The sequence below is a fragment of the Urocampus carinirostris genome, chromosome 1 (genome assembly GCF_059441175.1).
Source record: "Urocampus carinirostris isolate Australia breed hairy pipefish chromosome 1, RoL_Ucar_1.0, whole genome shotgun sequence".
Lineage (NCBI taxonomy): Eukaryota > Metazoa > Chordata > Actinopteri > Syngnathiformes > Syngnathidae > Urocampus > Urocampus carinirostris.
The window spans coordinates 61041241-61058690 of record NC_142349.1 but is presented as its reverse complement, the minus strand read 5'-3'; the positions used below and the strand labels follow the sequence as shown (position 1 = coordinate 61058690).

The window sequence follows — 17450 nt, the reverse complement described above, 5'->3', positions numbered from 1 at the left end:
AGGGATTGGGGAAGTCAGAGCGAGAGGAAAAAAGACAGCAATCTGGTGCTCGCTGGGCAGGAGGAGCGGGAAGCCCTCGCGAACGAAGCGTGGTCGCGGAGATCGGAACAAGTCAGGTAGTCGGGACGGGAGACGGAGCGAAGTCAGAGATCAATGCAGGAAACAGAATCAGGATACGGGTAGCCGGGACAGGAGAACGGTGCTTGGTCGAGGATCGATACAGGAAACAGAATCACGATACGGGTAGCTGGGACAGGAGAACGGAGCTTGATCGAGGATCGATACAGGAAACAGAATCAGTCAAAAGTGCTTGCTTTGCTTGCGCTGAGGTTTTCAGACGGACTGACCAGGAGTGAACGAGAATGACGTGTTTAAATAGGAGGAGGACTAATTAGGGAACGAGTGGCAGCTGGGGGTGAACGAGTAAGCACAGGTGAGGGCAATTGGAAAATAATGACATCATCCTTACTTTTACCTGCATTACATCCACTGGCTTCGCGATTTACTTACGCCCTTACCTCCGCCATTCTAGTCCATAGCCTTGTCACATCCTGTCTTTAGCATTACAATTTCAGATCAGATCAGATATATTGTAATATTTTCTAACTTATTCGAGTCAAAGTCGAAGTCAGCTTTATTGACAATTCTGCAGAGAAATTGCGTTTCTCTCAGCCCTCGTTGTTGCTAGGACACACTACACTAAGACTTATTTAGTTAGTTATCCGTCTTCTACCTCATCAAACATCTTTTGTGCAATTTAAAAATAATTTTCCTTATTTAAGTAAAAGCATAAACACATAATTTAATAAAAATATACATATTTTATTATTTATACATTTATTTTTTTAAGTCTGACTCTGAAAGGGTAACTTGTAGGGGTTGCTACATAGCTTAGCCGTGGCAGGGAGCAGCTTCTCCCTGACGCCGCCTGATAATAATCCAGGGAGCACCCGCTGATGATCACCATTTCTTTTCCCTCTTCTTTAGATGAATTCCTTTGCAATGCAATGAGACGCTAAAAGCTAGAGGTCGCTTTGCTTCCTGGTTTTTCTGAGGGCATCTGTCTCCCTGTCTCCTGTCTATTAGAAACACAATGCACGATACATTGATATCAATGACAATAAAGACGATTCAATTAAAAATCTGCAAAGTAGTGCTAACCAAAGCTTGAAGTAGCGAGGTGGTCTTTGTTGTATTGTTTTCAATATATCTTTCCAATTGAAGCTCAAATAAACACAAACTACTGTGTCTATGTAAACCTTATAAATGAAGTTACTTGCGTTTTGTTTAACATTTTAAACACCGTATCTTATTTAAAAAAACAGCTGCCGTAGGGGCAACATAATAACTGTAAGCAAGAATACATATTTATGAGTCTAAATTTCCCTCCTGTATCCAAATCCCCTTAACATCAAATGTCCGTTATTTGGTGGCCAGACACCTTAATGAAAATCAATGAAATCATACAGCTGCATCCAGATTATTCACAAAAGGGAACGGCATTGTAAGGAACGCGACACAATTAGCCTCATGTGTGAAATATCTCAAATGTAATAAGGTCGGCGCTAACAAGGCAAATTCCTCAGGGTGCTCCTTGCAATAGGCCATTTGTGTCCTTTCTGATGTGCTAACAACAGGAAGATGGAGCTTTAGCTGGAAGGGATGAACGAGAGATCAGGACAATCATAGCTTTGACGACCACTTTAATTGTATTTGCTCTGTTTGACGCTTGTGGAGGAATCACACTTTCCGATTCTTCGTCCGACCAGCGGGAGGGCTTTTCCTCCGATGACCCCTTTTACTCACAAATCTCCCCCCAAGGCCCTCGCAGTCTCTTCTAAGTGCCATGTGAGGACACATGTGACTGAGTGAAAGGAGTGATTGTGTATTCATGCGTTTGAGAGAAATCAAACTGTCAAGTGTTTTACATTTTGGAGTGCACAAGAAGGCAGAAACTCCATTGGTTGTTGATGTAAACTATTTTTTGTTAGCTAAATCCAATTGTTTTTTTTCTTTTTAAACAGTCGAGTGATGTTTGATGTACAGCCCTTAATAACAAGGAGTCTCAAAGGGCTGCATAGACCACAGATAATTGCAAACAGACTATTATTACACCATCCCCTGATCTGAAACCTACATGAGGGTAAGGAAAAACTCCAAAACCTCAGCACGAGGAAAATGAGGAAACCTTGAGAAGGGATCGCATATGAGGTGATTGTCCTTCCGGGATGACCAGGCTGGAAAGAAAGCAGTAAAAATCAGTATAAAATGAATAAAGTGACAACATTTATCCAGTTTCATTCATCGCATGTTGCCACTTACTGTCCACTGAAAATCGCATCAGAGGGCATACTTTTTGAATTATGGGCCGCATTGGGTTAGAAAATTTGGCAAAAGTGTCAGGCCAGGTTTATTTCTTTGTTTCTGTAAAACAAAAGAGTTTGGGGGACAATGTTAAGAAAACTTGTATTCCACTTTTTTACAATGAAGAATGTGGTTCTCTTTTGGATACTGATCGGCTCTGTATTATAATGCCAGGGTTGGGTTATTTTCTGTTTCTGTGAATAATAGGGGGTAAATTATAAGAAACTTATTTAATGTTTATTTGGAATTAGTTTGACATTTTTCTATAATGTCAAACTAATAATGTAGTTCTATTTTGACTTTGAACACCTCCAAAGAAGATTGTTTATAATGCTAGGTTTGGGTTATTTTAACTACTTTTTTGTGCAATGTTGTTCTTTATTTTGACTATTATGTAGCACTTCAGCACTGTTGCATCATTGTCTCTGTTTGCCAATAACCAAAGAAAATTAGGAAGAATGCAAGGGTTGGTTTATTTTGACCACTATTCCAAACTAGTTTTTTTTAAATTTAATTATTATTGAGAGCTTGTGCACTGTTGCATAGTTGGACCAATCATGTTGCTGCTTTTTTATTTTAACACCCTCAAAGATTGCTTTCCTTTTTGTAATCTAAGACATTTGAATAATAAAAAAAAAAGGTCTTAGAGGAGGACGTTCGGAAAAGGTTGTATTTTTACATTTTAAGAGTTTGTATGGTCTTCTCCAAAATCCATTGACGTCTTCTCTCCTTACTTTGAGTGTCCATTAAACTATAAACCTATCACTTTTGGTCCCACTTGACTATCTCTGTGATGTGACCAGAAGAGTACCAGAAGAGCTCACCACAGGAGGGATGAACTACCTGGCTGTGGAGCACCTTGAAAAGCTTTGCGGTGACCTGAAAGTGTCGGATCTCGGTCTCAGGTCAGTAGTTTGCCCGGCCACGAAGAACTACACACACAAGAACACTCAGCGGGTGCGTTTGGTGGCATCCTTTGAAACTAAACAGCATTCCCCAGGCGATTAGCATACGCCGCGAGACGCCGCGTAGCCCGAGGACACCCATTTAATACTTGTTGCAAACATTTGAGCATTTCAAACAGATTGTCAAAGTCGAAACGGCTTCAGCACCAGTCGACCCCCCTGCAGTGATAACTTGTTTGATGGCCTCATAAGAAGGCCGGTGAAGCGGAACCACGCTTATGCCTGGACTTTTCAAATGAGGTGTCTTTTCTCGGGAGTATTCACGGGACATTATAACTGACTCCAAAGGGATTTTTTTGATAATTAAATGTTTTTATAACAACTGTTGGTTATTTAAATGATTATTTTTACTCTGATTTAACTGTATATAGCTTCTTTATTCCAAAATGTTTCTTCGGGCTTGGATGAGGGGATCAATTAATGGCCTTATTTGCAAGGTTGGGTAGGGTTACTTTAACTTGATTACTTTCAATTGCTTTTGGATTACTCCAATACCAAATATGCTCATAAAAAACAAAATAAAGTAAATATGAATACAATTATGACTCACAACACGTGGTAACCTTTCTCTCCTGGCTTTGATCTCTTTGATCCCCGGCAAAACTAACATAAAATGCGACAGAAACAAAATGAAAATAAATCCAAACAGCTTGCCAACATCATTTTTGCCGATCCATGTGTTCCGTTACTCCCCAAGCCTGCACAAAATTTAGTAATTGTATTCATATTTAGTTTATTTTGTCTTTTATTAGCATATTTGGTATTGGTGTAATCCAAAAGTAATCGAAAGTAATCAAGTTAAAGTAACCCTACTCAACCCTGCTTATTTGTATCAATTTGTTCACCTCAAATCACGTTGGGGAATGATTCTTTAAAAAATGCATGACAAAAAGTCATGTTAAAAATGGTCGAATAAAAAAATAATAATATGGTAACAAAACATGGGAGGCAAGGCGGCTGAATGGTTAAGCTAAGATAATCCTTTATTCGTCTCACAATGGGGAAATGTATTTTGTTACAGCAGTTCAGAGGTCATGGGATCAAATCCAGCTACCAGCCTTCCTGTGCGGAGTTTGCATGTTCTCCCCGTGCTTGCGTGGGTTTCCTCCGGTTTCCTCCTACATTCCAAAAACATGCATGTCAGGTTAATTGGTTGGTCCAAATTGTCCCTAGGTGTGAATGAGCGAGTGAGATGTCTGAACAAGTTCAGGGTGTCCCCTGCCCACTACCGGAAGATAACTCAGATGGGTTTAGTCACACCTGTGATCCTGTTGGGGATAAGCGGTACTGATAACGAATGGATTAAATGGTAACAAAACAATTAGAAAAAATAAAATTGAAATAAGCCAAATTATCTGATAATTATGGTCATTTATAGTATTATTTTTCTCATTTTACAAAAAAACAAACAAACAAAAAGATAGTTTTATGAAAAAGGAAATTCTTAATACTTCTTATTTTAAACTAAAATGGTAGACATTCAAGCACATTTAAAGCATTAATTTTCTTGCCTTATCAGATCATGTTGCTTATTTTAAGTATTATTTTTATTTTACAATATGGAAAATAATAATTTAATTTAAAATAATACTTTAAGTATGTAAAATCATCTGGTATGGCAAGAAAAATAATATATCAGATAAACTTGCCATATCAGATAATTTTACATATTTATGGATTATGTTTTGTATTTCGAATAAGAAAATAATTCTCATGGTTATTTTGTATGGAAAAATTGAAGATATTTCAATAATTAAATTCTTATGTTATTCTATTTTCATATGTTTCTCTAGTAACTATTATTTTTCTCACATTACTCTTTTTTTTGTTTTTTGTAAAATCAAATAAAAATGTTGCTCGTTTTAAGAAATATATTTCACAATTTACTTGATAAAGACTTTTGAAAAAAGCTGTAAAATAGGAGTATCTATCTACCTTGGTCATATCCCTTGGTCATAGCCCTCAAGAGGGGGATAGGAGTAAAACTAAAAATGGTAGATCAAGTATCGTAAAATTAGACAATACTTAAAATGAGCAAAATCATCGGCAAGTGGAAAATGTTAATGCAGTGTACATTTTTTGAGTCTCGTTTAATACGTTTTAAACAAGAGACAACATTGTTTAAACGTTGCCTGCCCAGTTAGAATAAGACAATTCCCCTAACCCTTGCCATTTTGCATTTTGCATTTGGACTATTGCGTCCTTAGTGCATCATGGTTTCTCTTTTAATAGGTTCCACTGATAAATACGTGCATTGTAGAATCAAATCCTCACTTTTCAAGCGCGAGTACACCCGAATCTGAAAACTGTCTTTTGTTTCAAGGGCACACTCGTATTTCTTTACATGCCTAGGAACAAACAAATAATCCTGTTTAAGTGGCCTTTGTGAGAAAACCAATCAGGCATCAAGCAGGAGTGACGTCATCATGCCAATAGATGTTTTAGCTCTTGACTTTTTCCATTAAATAAAATAATTTCTTTTATATTTCTCACTAAAACCTATGAAGTACCGTAATTGTTTGGTCCAAAAGTGTGCTTATCCGCCGCAGTCTGATTCCAAGCTATGCTCGTACATGGCTTGGCAGAAGCATCGACTTACACTAAAAACAGATGGATAGAACTGTGGCCTTTTCACCGTGAGGTCAGAAAATAGAAAGGAAATGTCCTAGAGAAATTAACAATCACACATGAGGGTTTTTAGCGAGTGTATTCTTTGTATATTCCCTACAGCGTTCGTACACCTTTTCCATGGCCAAATTCAAGCACTTCTACAAGACTTTCAAAGCCAATTTTCCAATTTCTCCAGTAGCATTGAAAAAAAAAAATCTGGTGTGAATCATGTATTTTGCAGAGCTATAAATATATATGCGATTTGTATTTAATCTTGCGTGTGCATTTATCAAGAGATCGGATTTTTAGATACTGAGTAAATCGCAAATACTGTATATCTGATTTGGAACAAATCTCTTTGCAAGCAGGTGTTGAAAAAGAATGACCGTAATATGTAGCTTAGAATTTTAGTTAAAGGGAGTTTTTCCCATTACAATTTACCACTGGGAAATGCTACCTTACTTTTTGCATGGTGCATAATATATGTCCATAGTTGATTCATAATACTTGCACAAATACACATTTTATGCTGTCCTGTTTAAGTGTAGCATGCACCTGTCCTCTTGGGCACAACCCGTGAGGGGCGATTACTCATCATTGAACAATGTTGTAGAAACTAATGACTGATGCAGTTCATCAGCTAGAGCACATGTGTCAAACTCCCGGCCCGCGGGCCACGTCCGGCCCGCCGTGTAATTATATCCGGCCCGCAAGACCATTTTATATTATTGTTATTAATGGGCCGTCAATATGAACAACGCCGTCTCATCCCTGGATATCATATTCTGACGTTTTGTTCACTGTATCTATTCCTTGATATATGACGTATACTGTACTATACTATATACCCAGGGGTCAGAGACAAATTTAATTGCATGCAAATTTTCTCCATCTCGTTATATTGGGCACGTTTTCACTACGATTTACAGACAAGGTGTCACACAAAAAAAAACTCGTTTTGGCTGTACAACGCTAAAGAATCCTTTATATAAAAGCTCACTGTATAATCTGTGTTCAGTGTTCAGATACATTTTGCTGAATCCACGGAACAAATTGTAAATACGCCAAAACACCGGAAGAGAAGTTAAAGTTATTTGATTGGGTGAGTGGGAGGAATGGGTGGAGCTATGGAAAAAGTGCAAGCACTCCCTCCCATCACTCGCCCTACTCCGTCTGCGCCAAAGGTAAACACATCAGGCTCCCTGTTCTCAGAATGTTGTGACGTTTTTACAAAATAATTTGTGTAGCATTTTCATATTTCTACTTTTGACAGGAGATATACTAAGGAGAGCAAAATCTTTTGGAATATTTAAGTTTTTTTAATATATACATTGACATAGGAGTAAAGGAATTGGAATGTTATTTTAATGTTAAGTTGTTTAAGTTAAGTTCTAAGTTGTATAATATAACAATATATTTTTATTTACATCAAAATAATAAATACTGTATAAGTGATTTAAGGTTTAAATGTAATATTCTTGTCTGTTTTTATTCATATTTATGTTCCAAAAACATTCAGTTTAAGTGGGTTCAATAAATGTTTATCCTGGTTGGCCCGCGATCTTAAGTGTGTTTTGAATTTTGGCCCCTTGTGCAATTGAGTTTTACATCCCTGAGCTAGAGGAAGAATAAATGCAATGGCAAAGCAAAGCCACTAGAGAGCAGTGTCGGAGTTATATTAAAGCAGACTTGTTGGGAAACAATTTCAAGCAGTTACAAGAACTTCACCCAAAATTCAAGCATTTTTCAAGCCTGAAAGCATTTTCAAGTATTTCAAGCACCCGTATGAACCCAGTTACGACAGTGCTTTGCGGGATCAAAATACACGTATATTGCAGTAAATTAACTAATTCATTGTGTTATTTTACAATAGATATACTGTTCCTACTTCATGGGAGTTCATTTAATATGGTGGTTATGGAACGGATAAAACCATATAACGAGGGAATACTGTACAATAGAAAACATGGAGAAAACCTACTCTGTTAATGGACAAGATGTATTTATATTCGGCCAGGTGGGGGTCGACATTGCTGCCAGTCAGGCCCACGGAAGCCTGTCTGGCCCTCAAAGGCTCTCGCAAGTGAGTGCCGATCAATATCGCTGCTACGTGTGACATTTCAACACGGTTTGATGTGTGCTGGCCCCGGGAAACGGGTTCAGGCTTGACTTTGGAAGCTGACTCGCGGTCTTAAAAAAAACAAACCACTGTGGACACCTTGTCTAGAAAAAAAAATGCCATGAGACTTTTATTACCCAAGTATGACAACAAACCTGCATTGCAGTTTTTAATATACAATCATCGCAGTCACGTTTACATTCAGTTTAGTATAAAAATATTATAAATGGGCAAAAAAAACCTCATATTATTGCTGAGTAAAAACTGAGGCACTTTGAAAGGAGTGCTGGCAATCGTGTCTGTGCAAAAAAAGTTCCTCCGGAGTAAAAATGGCTTCAGTATTCCTTTGAACTTGACGCGTCCGAGCTAAAGCAAATGCACAAGGAGACGTAGACATGCAAAAAAAAAAAAGTGCATGAATAGCACAGGTAGGCCAGCATGTTGAAACGGACCTCTTGCCCAGGCAGAAATATTCCCTGATGATTCTGGAAATCTGGTTTCAGAATAAAAACGGAGGAAAAAATACTGGGATTGAAAGGAGTCAGCGTGCGATGCAGCAGGCGGATTCCTCGTGCTTGTGCAGCAGCGACATCCTGGAGAAGGTTTTGGAACAGTTCTTGCATTGGTACTTTTTCACATCCGAGTGGGTCTGCAGGTGAGCCCTGAGGTTGGAGCGGTCAGCGAAGGCCCGCTTGCAGTGAGGGCATGAGAAGGGCTTCTCGCCTGCACAACAAGTAGCACGAAAAACATTAGGGTGTATTTTAACACTAACACAAACACAACGTGGGCAACATCAGTATGGCAAACCATTTGCTACGTCTCCCCGTGCAATCATAAAAACAAATTACAGTAAACAATTTTATCCCCCACGGTCATGTTCAAGGAAATCCCCTGAGTTATTGGTGAAATCAGTGAAGTATTAACCTTTTTCTGCAACAAACAGGATTTATACCCCATTGCAATGTACAGTATGTATGCTTTTATCAATCTAGGTTTGCATTTTATACAGTAAAATAAATTAAACTGGATATGTTTTGATTTATTGTTTGTTAATGCAACATTCAGTGCAGCCTGGTCATCCTAGAAGGGGGATTACCTCTTGTGCAATCCCTTCTCAAGGTTTCTTCATTTTCTTCATGCTGGGGTTTTTGAGTTTTTCCTTGCCCTCAAGAAGGTTTTAGATCAGGGGTTGGTGTAGTAAATAGTCTGTAGTTTGCAATAGTCAGTGGTCTTTGCAGCCCTTTGAGACCACTTGTGATTAAGGGCTATGCAAAAAACATGACTATACAAATAAACATCTATATTTACTACTTTGGATTTCAAGGTCAATACACTATGATGGTGGCTCTTAGTGCATCATGATAGAACATTTTTTTTGCAGCTCGATTGTGAAATAAATCACCAATCAATACAAATAGTATTAGAGGATTGTTTGAGGATTTTCTTTGTACAATGAATATTTTATGCAACACTTTCAATTTTGTTTTGTAGTCTGAAAAATGCTATATAAATAGAATTTAATATATTTTTTGTGATGATAGGGATTGTTATCAGTGCCGATTTCAGCGTATGATACTAGCTGATACCAGCAATGGCTTCCTGCTAATGGCCATCAATCTGGTAACCAAATTTAACAATCTGTATGAAAATATCATTGAAAAGAACTTAAACCATAATCAAAAATATTTTGTTGGGATGGTTACTCAGATAGATAGATAGATAGATAGATAGATAGATAGATAGATAGATAGATAGATAGATAGATAGATAGATAGATAGATAGATAGATAGATAGATAGATAGATAGATAGATAGATAGATAGATAGATAGATAGATAGATAGATAGATAGATAGATAGATAGATAGATAGATAGATAGATAGATAGATAGATAGATAGATAGATAGATAGATAGATAGATAGATAGATAGATAGATAGATAGATAGATAGATAGATAGATAGATAGATAGATAGATAGATAGATAGATAGATAGATAGATAGATAGATAGATAGATAGATAGATAGATAGATAGATAGATAGATAGATAGATAGATAGATAGATAGATAGATAGATAGATAGATAGATAGATAGATAGATAGATAGATAGATAGATAGATAGATAGATAGATAGATAGATAGATAGATAGATAGATAGATAGATAGATAGATAGATAGATAGATAGATAGATAGATAGATAGATAGATAGATAGATAGATAGATAGATAGATAGATAGATAGATAGATAGATAGATAGAGAATTTTTCTTGCAAAAGGATTGGAATTTTCAGACAGATGGTATCACTATATGGTATCGCTGACTACTTTGGACTTGGGTATTGGTTTGAGTATGGTTCTGGAAAAAAAAAAATGAAAATAGCGCTAAACAAATAATCGAGTGATTTTAAGGAAAACAAAACATAAAAAACAAGCTATCAATTGCTTGTGTGTGCAAACTTCATTACGTTGTGAGACATGGAGTTCTTTCTTTTTTTTAATATGATGCATAAAGCAAGAGGATCCCATGATTCATATTAGGTGAGCTATGTTATGACATTCAACAAAACTGGAACAGCCAAAGGGGGTGCAACCAGAAACAATTTGGAAAGGTTACTTGATGATATTGATCATAAAACATGAACAAAGAAGTGTTCATTGTTAACAAAAAATAGAGCAGGGCCGGAAAAAAATATTCTGGGGGAAAAAGGGTCTCCATTAGTATAAAGATTAGAGCAAGTCATAATGGGTGTGCAACCCTTGGTAGTATTCAAAAAGAGATGCTCTGCTTGGCTACTTGAAAAATCAAACATTGGCCCTTATTCTATCATAATCAAAGGATACCTTTGATAGTTATGTGCGAGTCTTTTAAGGGGATACACCACTCTGATCATCAAAGTCTGCAAAGACAAATCATTAAAAGGTGTGCACCAACTACTACATGTACTGTATATGTATTGCCGATTCTAACATTTAACCATTAACTATAATACTTTTTGGTAGACTGAAGGAGCTTACTAGCACTGTCTGGATGTCAAAAACAGTTTCAACTCTTTGAAATACAATTTCTGGACAATAAAGTTGTAAGAGGTCTTTTTATTACTTGTATCACATTTAAATGTATACTGATGGTGCACCTATGGTTGGTTGTGTGAGAAAAAAAATCTGCAAGCAAACTGAAAGCAGCCCTTTCTGGTCAGCTGGGTCAGAAATAACCTAGATCAGGTTCAAAAGAGGCATACAAAATGACCTTATTGAGAGTTTAAGACCAAAACAAGTAAAAATGTAACCTGAAATGTTCCAATAGAAGGAATAACCCGCAAGACAACAACATTTTAATGTATTAAATCATTCATTTTTGAGAGTTTTGGGTAACTTATTACTTTCACTCAACTTTTTGGGTCATCGATGAAACAAAACTATTTTGGGTCAAATGAATAAGCCACAAAACAACCCAATTTGTACAAGTATCTTTGTGGATTTTCAATTTCAGCCAACTGTTTTGGGTTTAATTCAAACCCCAAAAGCCATCTAAAGCAATGCAATTCAGGGATATCTGTACCAATCTTTTCATGACTTTATCTTAAAAACACAATTTTTGAGGTTATCAATAACACAAAAATTGTTGGATCAAACGTATTACCCAAAGGAATATACCAATTTGGGGATTGTTATATGGACAAACTAATGCAATTAAGAGGTTAATTTGTAGATTACTAAATATATCTATTTTTTTAATTTAACCCACATAAAACACTCACAAAACAATCAAATTTTGTAGAGCTTTGTAAAAAAGTTTAGAAAGTTGTTTTGTAGCTTTTTCATTGGAATCCACATTTAGGGTTCTTAATTGAATCCAAAAATACATTCATAGCAATCCAAATAAGGAAGCGCTGTACAAAAGAAAAAAGTTGTTTTTGTAACCTAATCCCATATACTTTTGAAGTTATCAAATAATTAAAATATGGGTTGCATCAAGTCAAGTCATGTTTATTTGTATAGCCCTTAATCACAAGGAGTCTCAAAGGGCTGCATAGACCACAGACTATTATTACACCATCCCCTGATCTAAAACCTACATGAGGGCAAGAAAATGCTCTTGAACTTGCGGTTCTCTGCATCAAACAAATAACCCCCCCAAAAAACCCAGTTTGGGAGCTTTTCCATGTAACAACCAGTCCAATTTAGAAGGTAATTTGTAGCTTATTAAATGGACCCAACTTTTTTGCTTTACGTGTAATCCAAAAGGTTAGATGACGAAAAACATAAAATAATCCAAATTTGTGGAGTTTTGCACAAAATTCAGTTTTGGGAGTTAGTTACGTATTCATTTGACAAAACAAATATTGTGAAGACTGGTTGAAAATTTGTTGAAAACTCTTTGAAGTACTCTTAGAAGACTATATTTTAACCACAGTGGACAAGATAGACACACCCATATGGACCAAATTTGGGTGATGTCGGATCGACTTAACACAATATTGGACCCTCATCCATCCATTATCTGCACAGCTTATCCTCAGTAGGGTCGCAGGGGTGCCGGAGCCCATCCCAGCAATCATCGGGCAGTGGGCAGGGGACACCCTGAACTAGTTGCAAGCCAGTCGCAGGGCACACAGGGACAGACAACTCGCTCGCTCACTCACTCACACCTTGGGACCGGCCAATTCACCTGGCATACATGTTTTTAGAATGTGGGAGGAAACTGGAGTGCCCGGAGATAACCCACGCAGGCATGGGGAGAAGATGCAAACTCCACACGGGGAGACTACAGTAGCTTGACTTGAAACCTGAAACTCCGCACTGTAGGGCTGCGTACTAACCACCTAGCCCCGCCGTCCCACCCAATTTTGGATGCCAATTTGACTAAATCCTCTCTAAAATGGACTGAACCAGATTTAAGTTGAATTTTATCATCCAAAAGAAAACTGGAGCAATACTTAAAAAAAAACAAAAAACACTCTCCGGAGCCTTTGCTCCGGAAATGCTGGTCTACTAGTGATCCCAAGATCCAAGAAAAGATCCGCAGGTTTGAGAGAGCCCTCTATTCGGGCTTAGAGCTTATGAGTGACCAATATTTCATGTTGACCATATCTGTGTATTGTTTGTTAATGCTACACTCATTACAACTTGGTCATCCTTTTTATTTCATATTTTTTTATTTTATGTTATACTTTACTTATTTTGGATTTCATTTTTAATTTTATTGTTTGTTAATGCTACATCCATTGCAGCCTGGTTATCCAGGCAGTGGGATTACCTCATGTGCGACCCCTTCTCAAGGTTTCTTCATTTTCATCATTATGACGTTTTTGAGTTTTCCTTTGCCCTCATGTCAGTTTTAGATCAGATGGTGTAATAATAGTCTGTCGTAGCAATACACTGTGATCTGTGCAGCCCTTTGAGACTCCTTGTGATGAAGGGCTATAAGAGCAAACATGTTGTTTTGTAGCAGATTCATTTTTCGTAAATAAACACAGCAGTTTCTCTTTGACCTAGTTTGGGTTATTATGTATGGGGTTCCATTAGTGCCAAAATTCTGCCGATGAGTAGTTTAACAATGCCATGTGGCGTCCGTGATTGTTGCATGCCATTGCTGTTGTGCAAATGTCAAGTATCGATGTCACACGAATTGCGAACACAGTACAACAAAAATTAACATCGACTTGAGCAACAGCACTTGATAAATGCACTACAGCAAGGATCGGGAACCTTTTTGACTCAAAGAACCATGAGAGCAATGTAATATATATTTTCTAATGAGAGTCACACCATATTTTATGGACAAAATTCAACATAGCCGTCAAACCCGCTCTACAGACAAAAGCTAATTAGTCAGGACATTTTACTTCACTGTGTGATATTTGATGATCTGATAAAATCTTTGAAAAAATAACAATAATGGCAGAGCCTGTCTTTTATATGAACAAATATACCCCTTAGAATGCCGAGATCCACCCAACCCTGCCCTCATCAAATCAAATTGCTCTGGGTCCTTGGCTGCCGTTTTGGGGTGTTTACAGTTTGTTATGTGGGTTTTCATTATAAAGTGTTACCTTGAACATACATTTTTTAATGAGCTTCCATGTAAAGGATTCCTTAAAGACATACAGCCCAAATGGGATCTGTGGGCATAACATGGCATTGAAAACTGTAGTTGAAACTTTGCCTTTTATATTTTGGACCGGACCAATGGCTTTTTGTGTTGCTTTGGCTTTTCATACTTTAAAATGAGAAAGTCCCAGAGAAGATTACTATGGCGTTGATTTTTATAGCTTAGACAGATGTGCTCATAAAAAGAGCCATGCATGGCCTGCGAGCTATATGTTCCCGACCCCTGCACTAGAACAACGACACGCGGCAATAACATCGTCAAACTACACATCGGCAGAGTTTTGGCACTAATGGAATGTCGTTTTGTACATACACAGAATTTCAGAACTGATGGAACCCCATCATTACGGGGCAATACCGTTCAGACTTCAAAGAGGCCTCAACTCACCGGTATGCGTCCTGATGTGTCCCTGCAGCAACCATGGCCTGGAGAAAGCTTTCCCACAGATTTTGCACACGCACGGCAACGTGTGAGTCCTGATGTGCATCTTGAGTGCTCCCAGGCTGACGTACTCCTTCTCGCAGTATTTGCACGTGAAACACTTTCGGGCCTGGATTGCATCGCAGTGCAACTGCTTGTGCTTGACGAGTCCCGAGTAGGTCGAGTAGGACTTGGCGCACTGCACGCACCCGAACTTGTCCACGTCTGCCTGCGTCGGGACCGGCTCCTCTTCGTCGCTACGCGGGCTTTCCGAGCCGCTGAGGTCCTTAGATGAGGACGAGGAGAGCGAGGAAGGGTATCCGGATAGAGGGGAGAGAGGGAGGCTGCTGGTAGTCCAAACCGTGATGGGGCTGTAGGCGGCCGGACTCAGGAACTCCGGCTGGGGGATGACGGGCAGCGGGAGGGCCTTGCACAAGTGAGGCATGATGAGCACTAAAACGGAGTAAAACACACCAGTCACATATCGGGCTGCAACAATTAGTCAACGTTGTTGATAAAAATCGATAGTAGAAATAGTCTAGAATAGAATGATTTGTCAACTATTGTCCCCAGATGCATTATCCCAACAGATTGAAGCATCTTTTCATGAAAATAATCTCTGATGAGTCGCACGTGCGCAATAGCGTCAACATAAACATACAGGAATGGCGGCCTCAACATCAAATACACTTACTGAAACTTTTGAAGTTGGGCAGCATTTTAGCCTGCATACCGCAAATAAAAAGAGTACTTACAAAGTTTGCAATCAGACAAAACAGAGTCTGACTCGCCTCGGTAAGTATGAAGTAACATTAAAGCCAATATGGTTTTGATTACATTCATTGTACATTTTATACGCACATAATTAGCTATAAGAGACCATGAGCGTTATGCCAGACTGTGCCTGGCGTATTTGAAATTAAATGCATGCAGTCTGAAGAACAAATGTCAGTTGTTCAAACTGTTCGATTTCAAACTGTTGAGAATCATTGAACACTTTTGTTCCGGACTTTACAGTTGACCACTGAATGTACAGTGCGTCACAAAATGGATATCATATTCGATTTATTTACTGTTCCAATGGTGCTAATGAGCCTGTTCTTGATTTAGAGAGATCAAAACATGTTTAGTTGGTTCTAATTCATTATTCATTTGCATTTCCCTCAAATATGGACAGAGGTTTAATAATGGATTTAGGCCCTTCCGACAGAGCACTGTGCCTAATCGATTTTATATTTTGAATCTGCAATGTTGTATTTATCATTGTACCCATTTTCATTGTGTTTATGATTTGCCGCACAATTAAATAAAATCCATCCTTATTGTAAGAAATAAACAACAACAATCATCCGATTATTTGACCAATCATTTTAATAGTTGCTGACAAGTCGACTATTAAAATTGTTCAAGATTGAACCTTACAAAAACAATGCAGCATCTATTTACTCACATCAAGAAAGACTATGTAGAATTAAAGCAACAATAATTTGTGTAAACAGGTTTATTTTATTCACCAAATAAACACTGGTACATATCACAGCAATATTTCCTAGTACCCCCCACCCACTCCATTTTGTGTTGCTTATTATAAATACCTGTATATTAGCAAGTTTTCCACTGATGGATTTACTCTGTAATAGAATATTCAAGATATTCTTTATTGTCATTCACTTAAAATGCCACTGGAATGTTCACTGTACAGTGTTGACAAGGGAAGTTAAAACAGGAAAACAATAATAAAATGAAATTTATATATACAAAAAGAAAATACAATGTTCATGTTTTTTCCTCACAATTGAGTTTACTTTGCAACAAATATGACATAGTAACAGTTTCTATTGCCTTCCTATGCTTTGCAAGTACTTTCCTCACATGGATGAAAACTCTCTCACTGTAAGCATTAGAGTGAGGAAAGCAGAGCAGAACTTTGTAAATCTCTCGTTAATGGAAAACAATCTTGCACATTTGCACCTTTTCATTTAAATAAGTGTTTATTAGCAATCTACCATGACGTTGTATTTTGCTACCAGTGACTGAGACGATCTGGCCTAGAGCAAAATGGACAAAACAAGATTAGTCTAACAAAAAATAAGAGTTTTATTTTATTTGGTGTTTTTTCTTTCTCCCTGTACAACATTGTGTTACAGACTACAAAATTTGATTTTGATTTTAAAACAAATGGGAAAAACGAATAGGCTATACGGAAAGTTATGCAGTTAGCATTTCAACTTTTCTCAATTGAACGTTTTCTTTCCTACCTGTTGGACCCTCCAGCTCACTGTAGTTGGGCTTCTTAGCGGAGTTGATATGCTTCTTAACCAGAAAGGAGCGCGGCATTTTCAACTTTTTTTTCGTAATCCTCCCACTCGTGCGCGAAACAGACAAGTGTGAAGCAGACGTTAGAGAAGTCGTTTTGAGGTTTTGAAGCGGAAATCCTGTTTGCTCAAGTCCAGCGGAGGAGAGTCATGTTGGAGTGCAGTGCAGAGAGTTGCGCTTAACACAAGTTAGGAGTTCTTAAAATCAGGTGCGGGGGCGGGGCCTAAGAGTGCTCATTTACATAGCACGCTTTGTCGACCAATTAAAAGACGAGCGCGTGAAAGGGGCTCGGCGCACCATATAAGGAGGTGGGCGGGGATTAGTGAAGAGAAACAGGTGCATCGTTCAAAATGTAAGGAAAGTGATTTTAAACTTTTTTAAAGTTACATTTCGGTGGTTTTAAACCATTTTATGTTTTTACATTTTTATCATGTTGTGCTTTTAATAATAGAAGACCATACCTGTTAACCTCCAAGGCTCCATGCCCTTACAAAATATTGTATTTTCCCTTACAAAATACAAAATAATCTTACACCATATTT

The 17450-nt window shown here is 37.8% G+C and overlaps 1 protein-coding gene across 1 annotated transcript; it reads right to left on the bottom strand.

Moving 5' to 3' along the window:
- Nucleotides 1-8167: 8167 nt before the first annotated feature.
- Nucleotides 8168-17115, bottom strand: snai2 (snail family zinc finger 2). The gene is made up of 3 exons (XM_088319957.1): nt 16851-17115; nt 14560-15045; nt 8168-8781 (listed from the first exon to the last, which is right to left on the bottom strand). Exons 1-3 carry the CDS (start codon nt 16927-16929, stop codon nt 8600-8602), a joined length of 747 nt encoding a protein of 248 aa, XP_088176083.1. The 5' UTR covers nt 16930-17115; the 3' UTR covers nt 8168-8599.
- Nucleotides 17116-17450: the final 335 nt, after the last annotated feature.

What these genes read in the sequence shown, in the direction of transcription:
- snai2 (XM_088319957.1), bottom strand. Translation starts at nt 16,929, where the DNA reads ATGCCGCGCTCCTTTCTGGTTAAGAAGCATATCAACTCCGCTAAGAAG. An exon ending in TGAGCTGGAGGGTCCAACAG is followed by an intron (nt 15,046 to 16,850) that starts GTAGGAAAGAAA and finishes ACTCCGTTTTAG; the next exon opens with TGCTCATCATGCCTCACTTG. An exon ending in ACACATCAGGACGCATACCG is followed by an intron (nt 8,782 to 14,559) that starts GTGAGTTGAGGC and finishes CTTGTTGTGCAG; the next exon opens with GCGAGAAGCCCTTCTCATGC.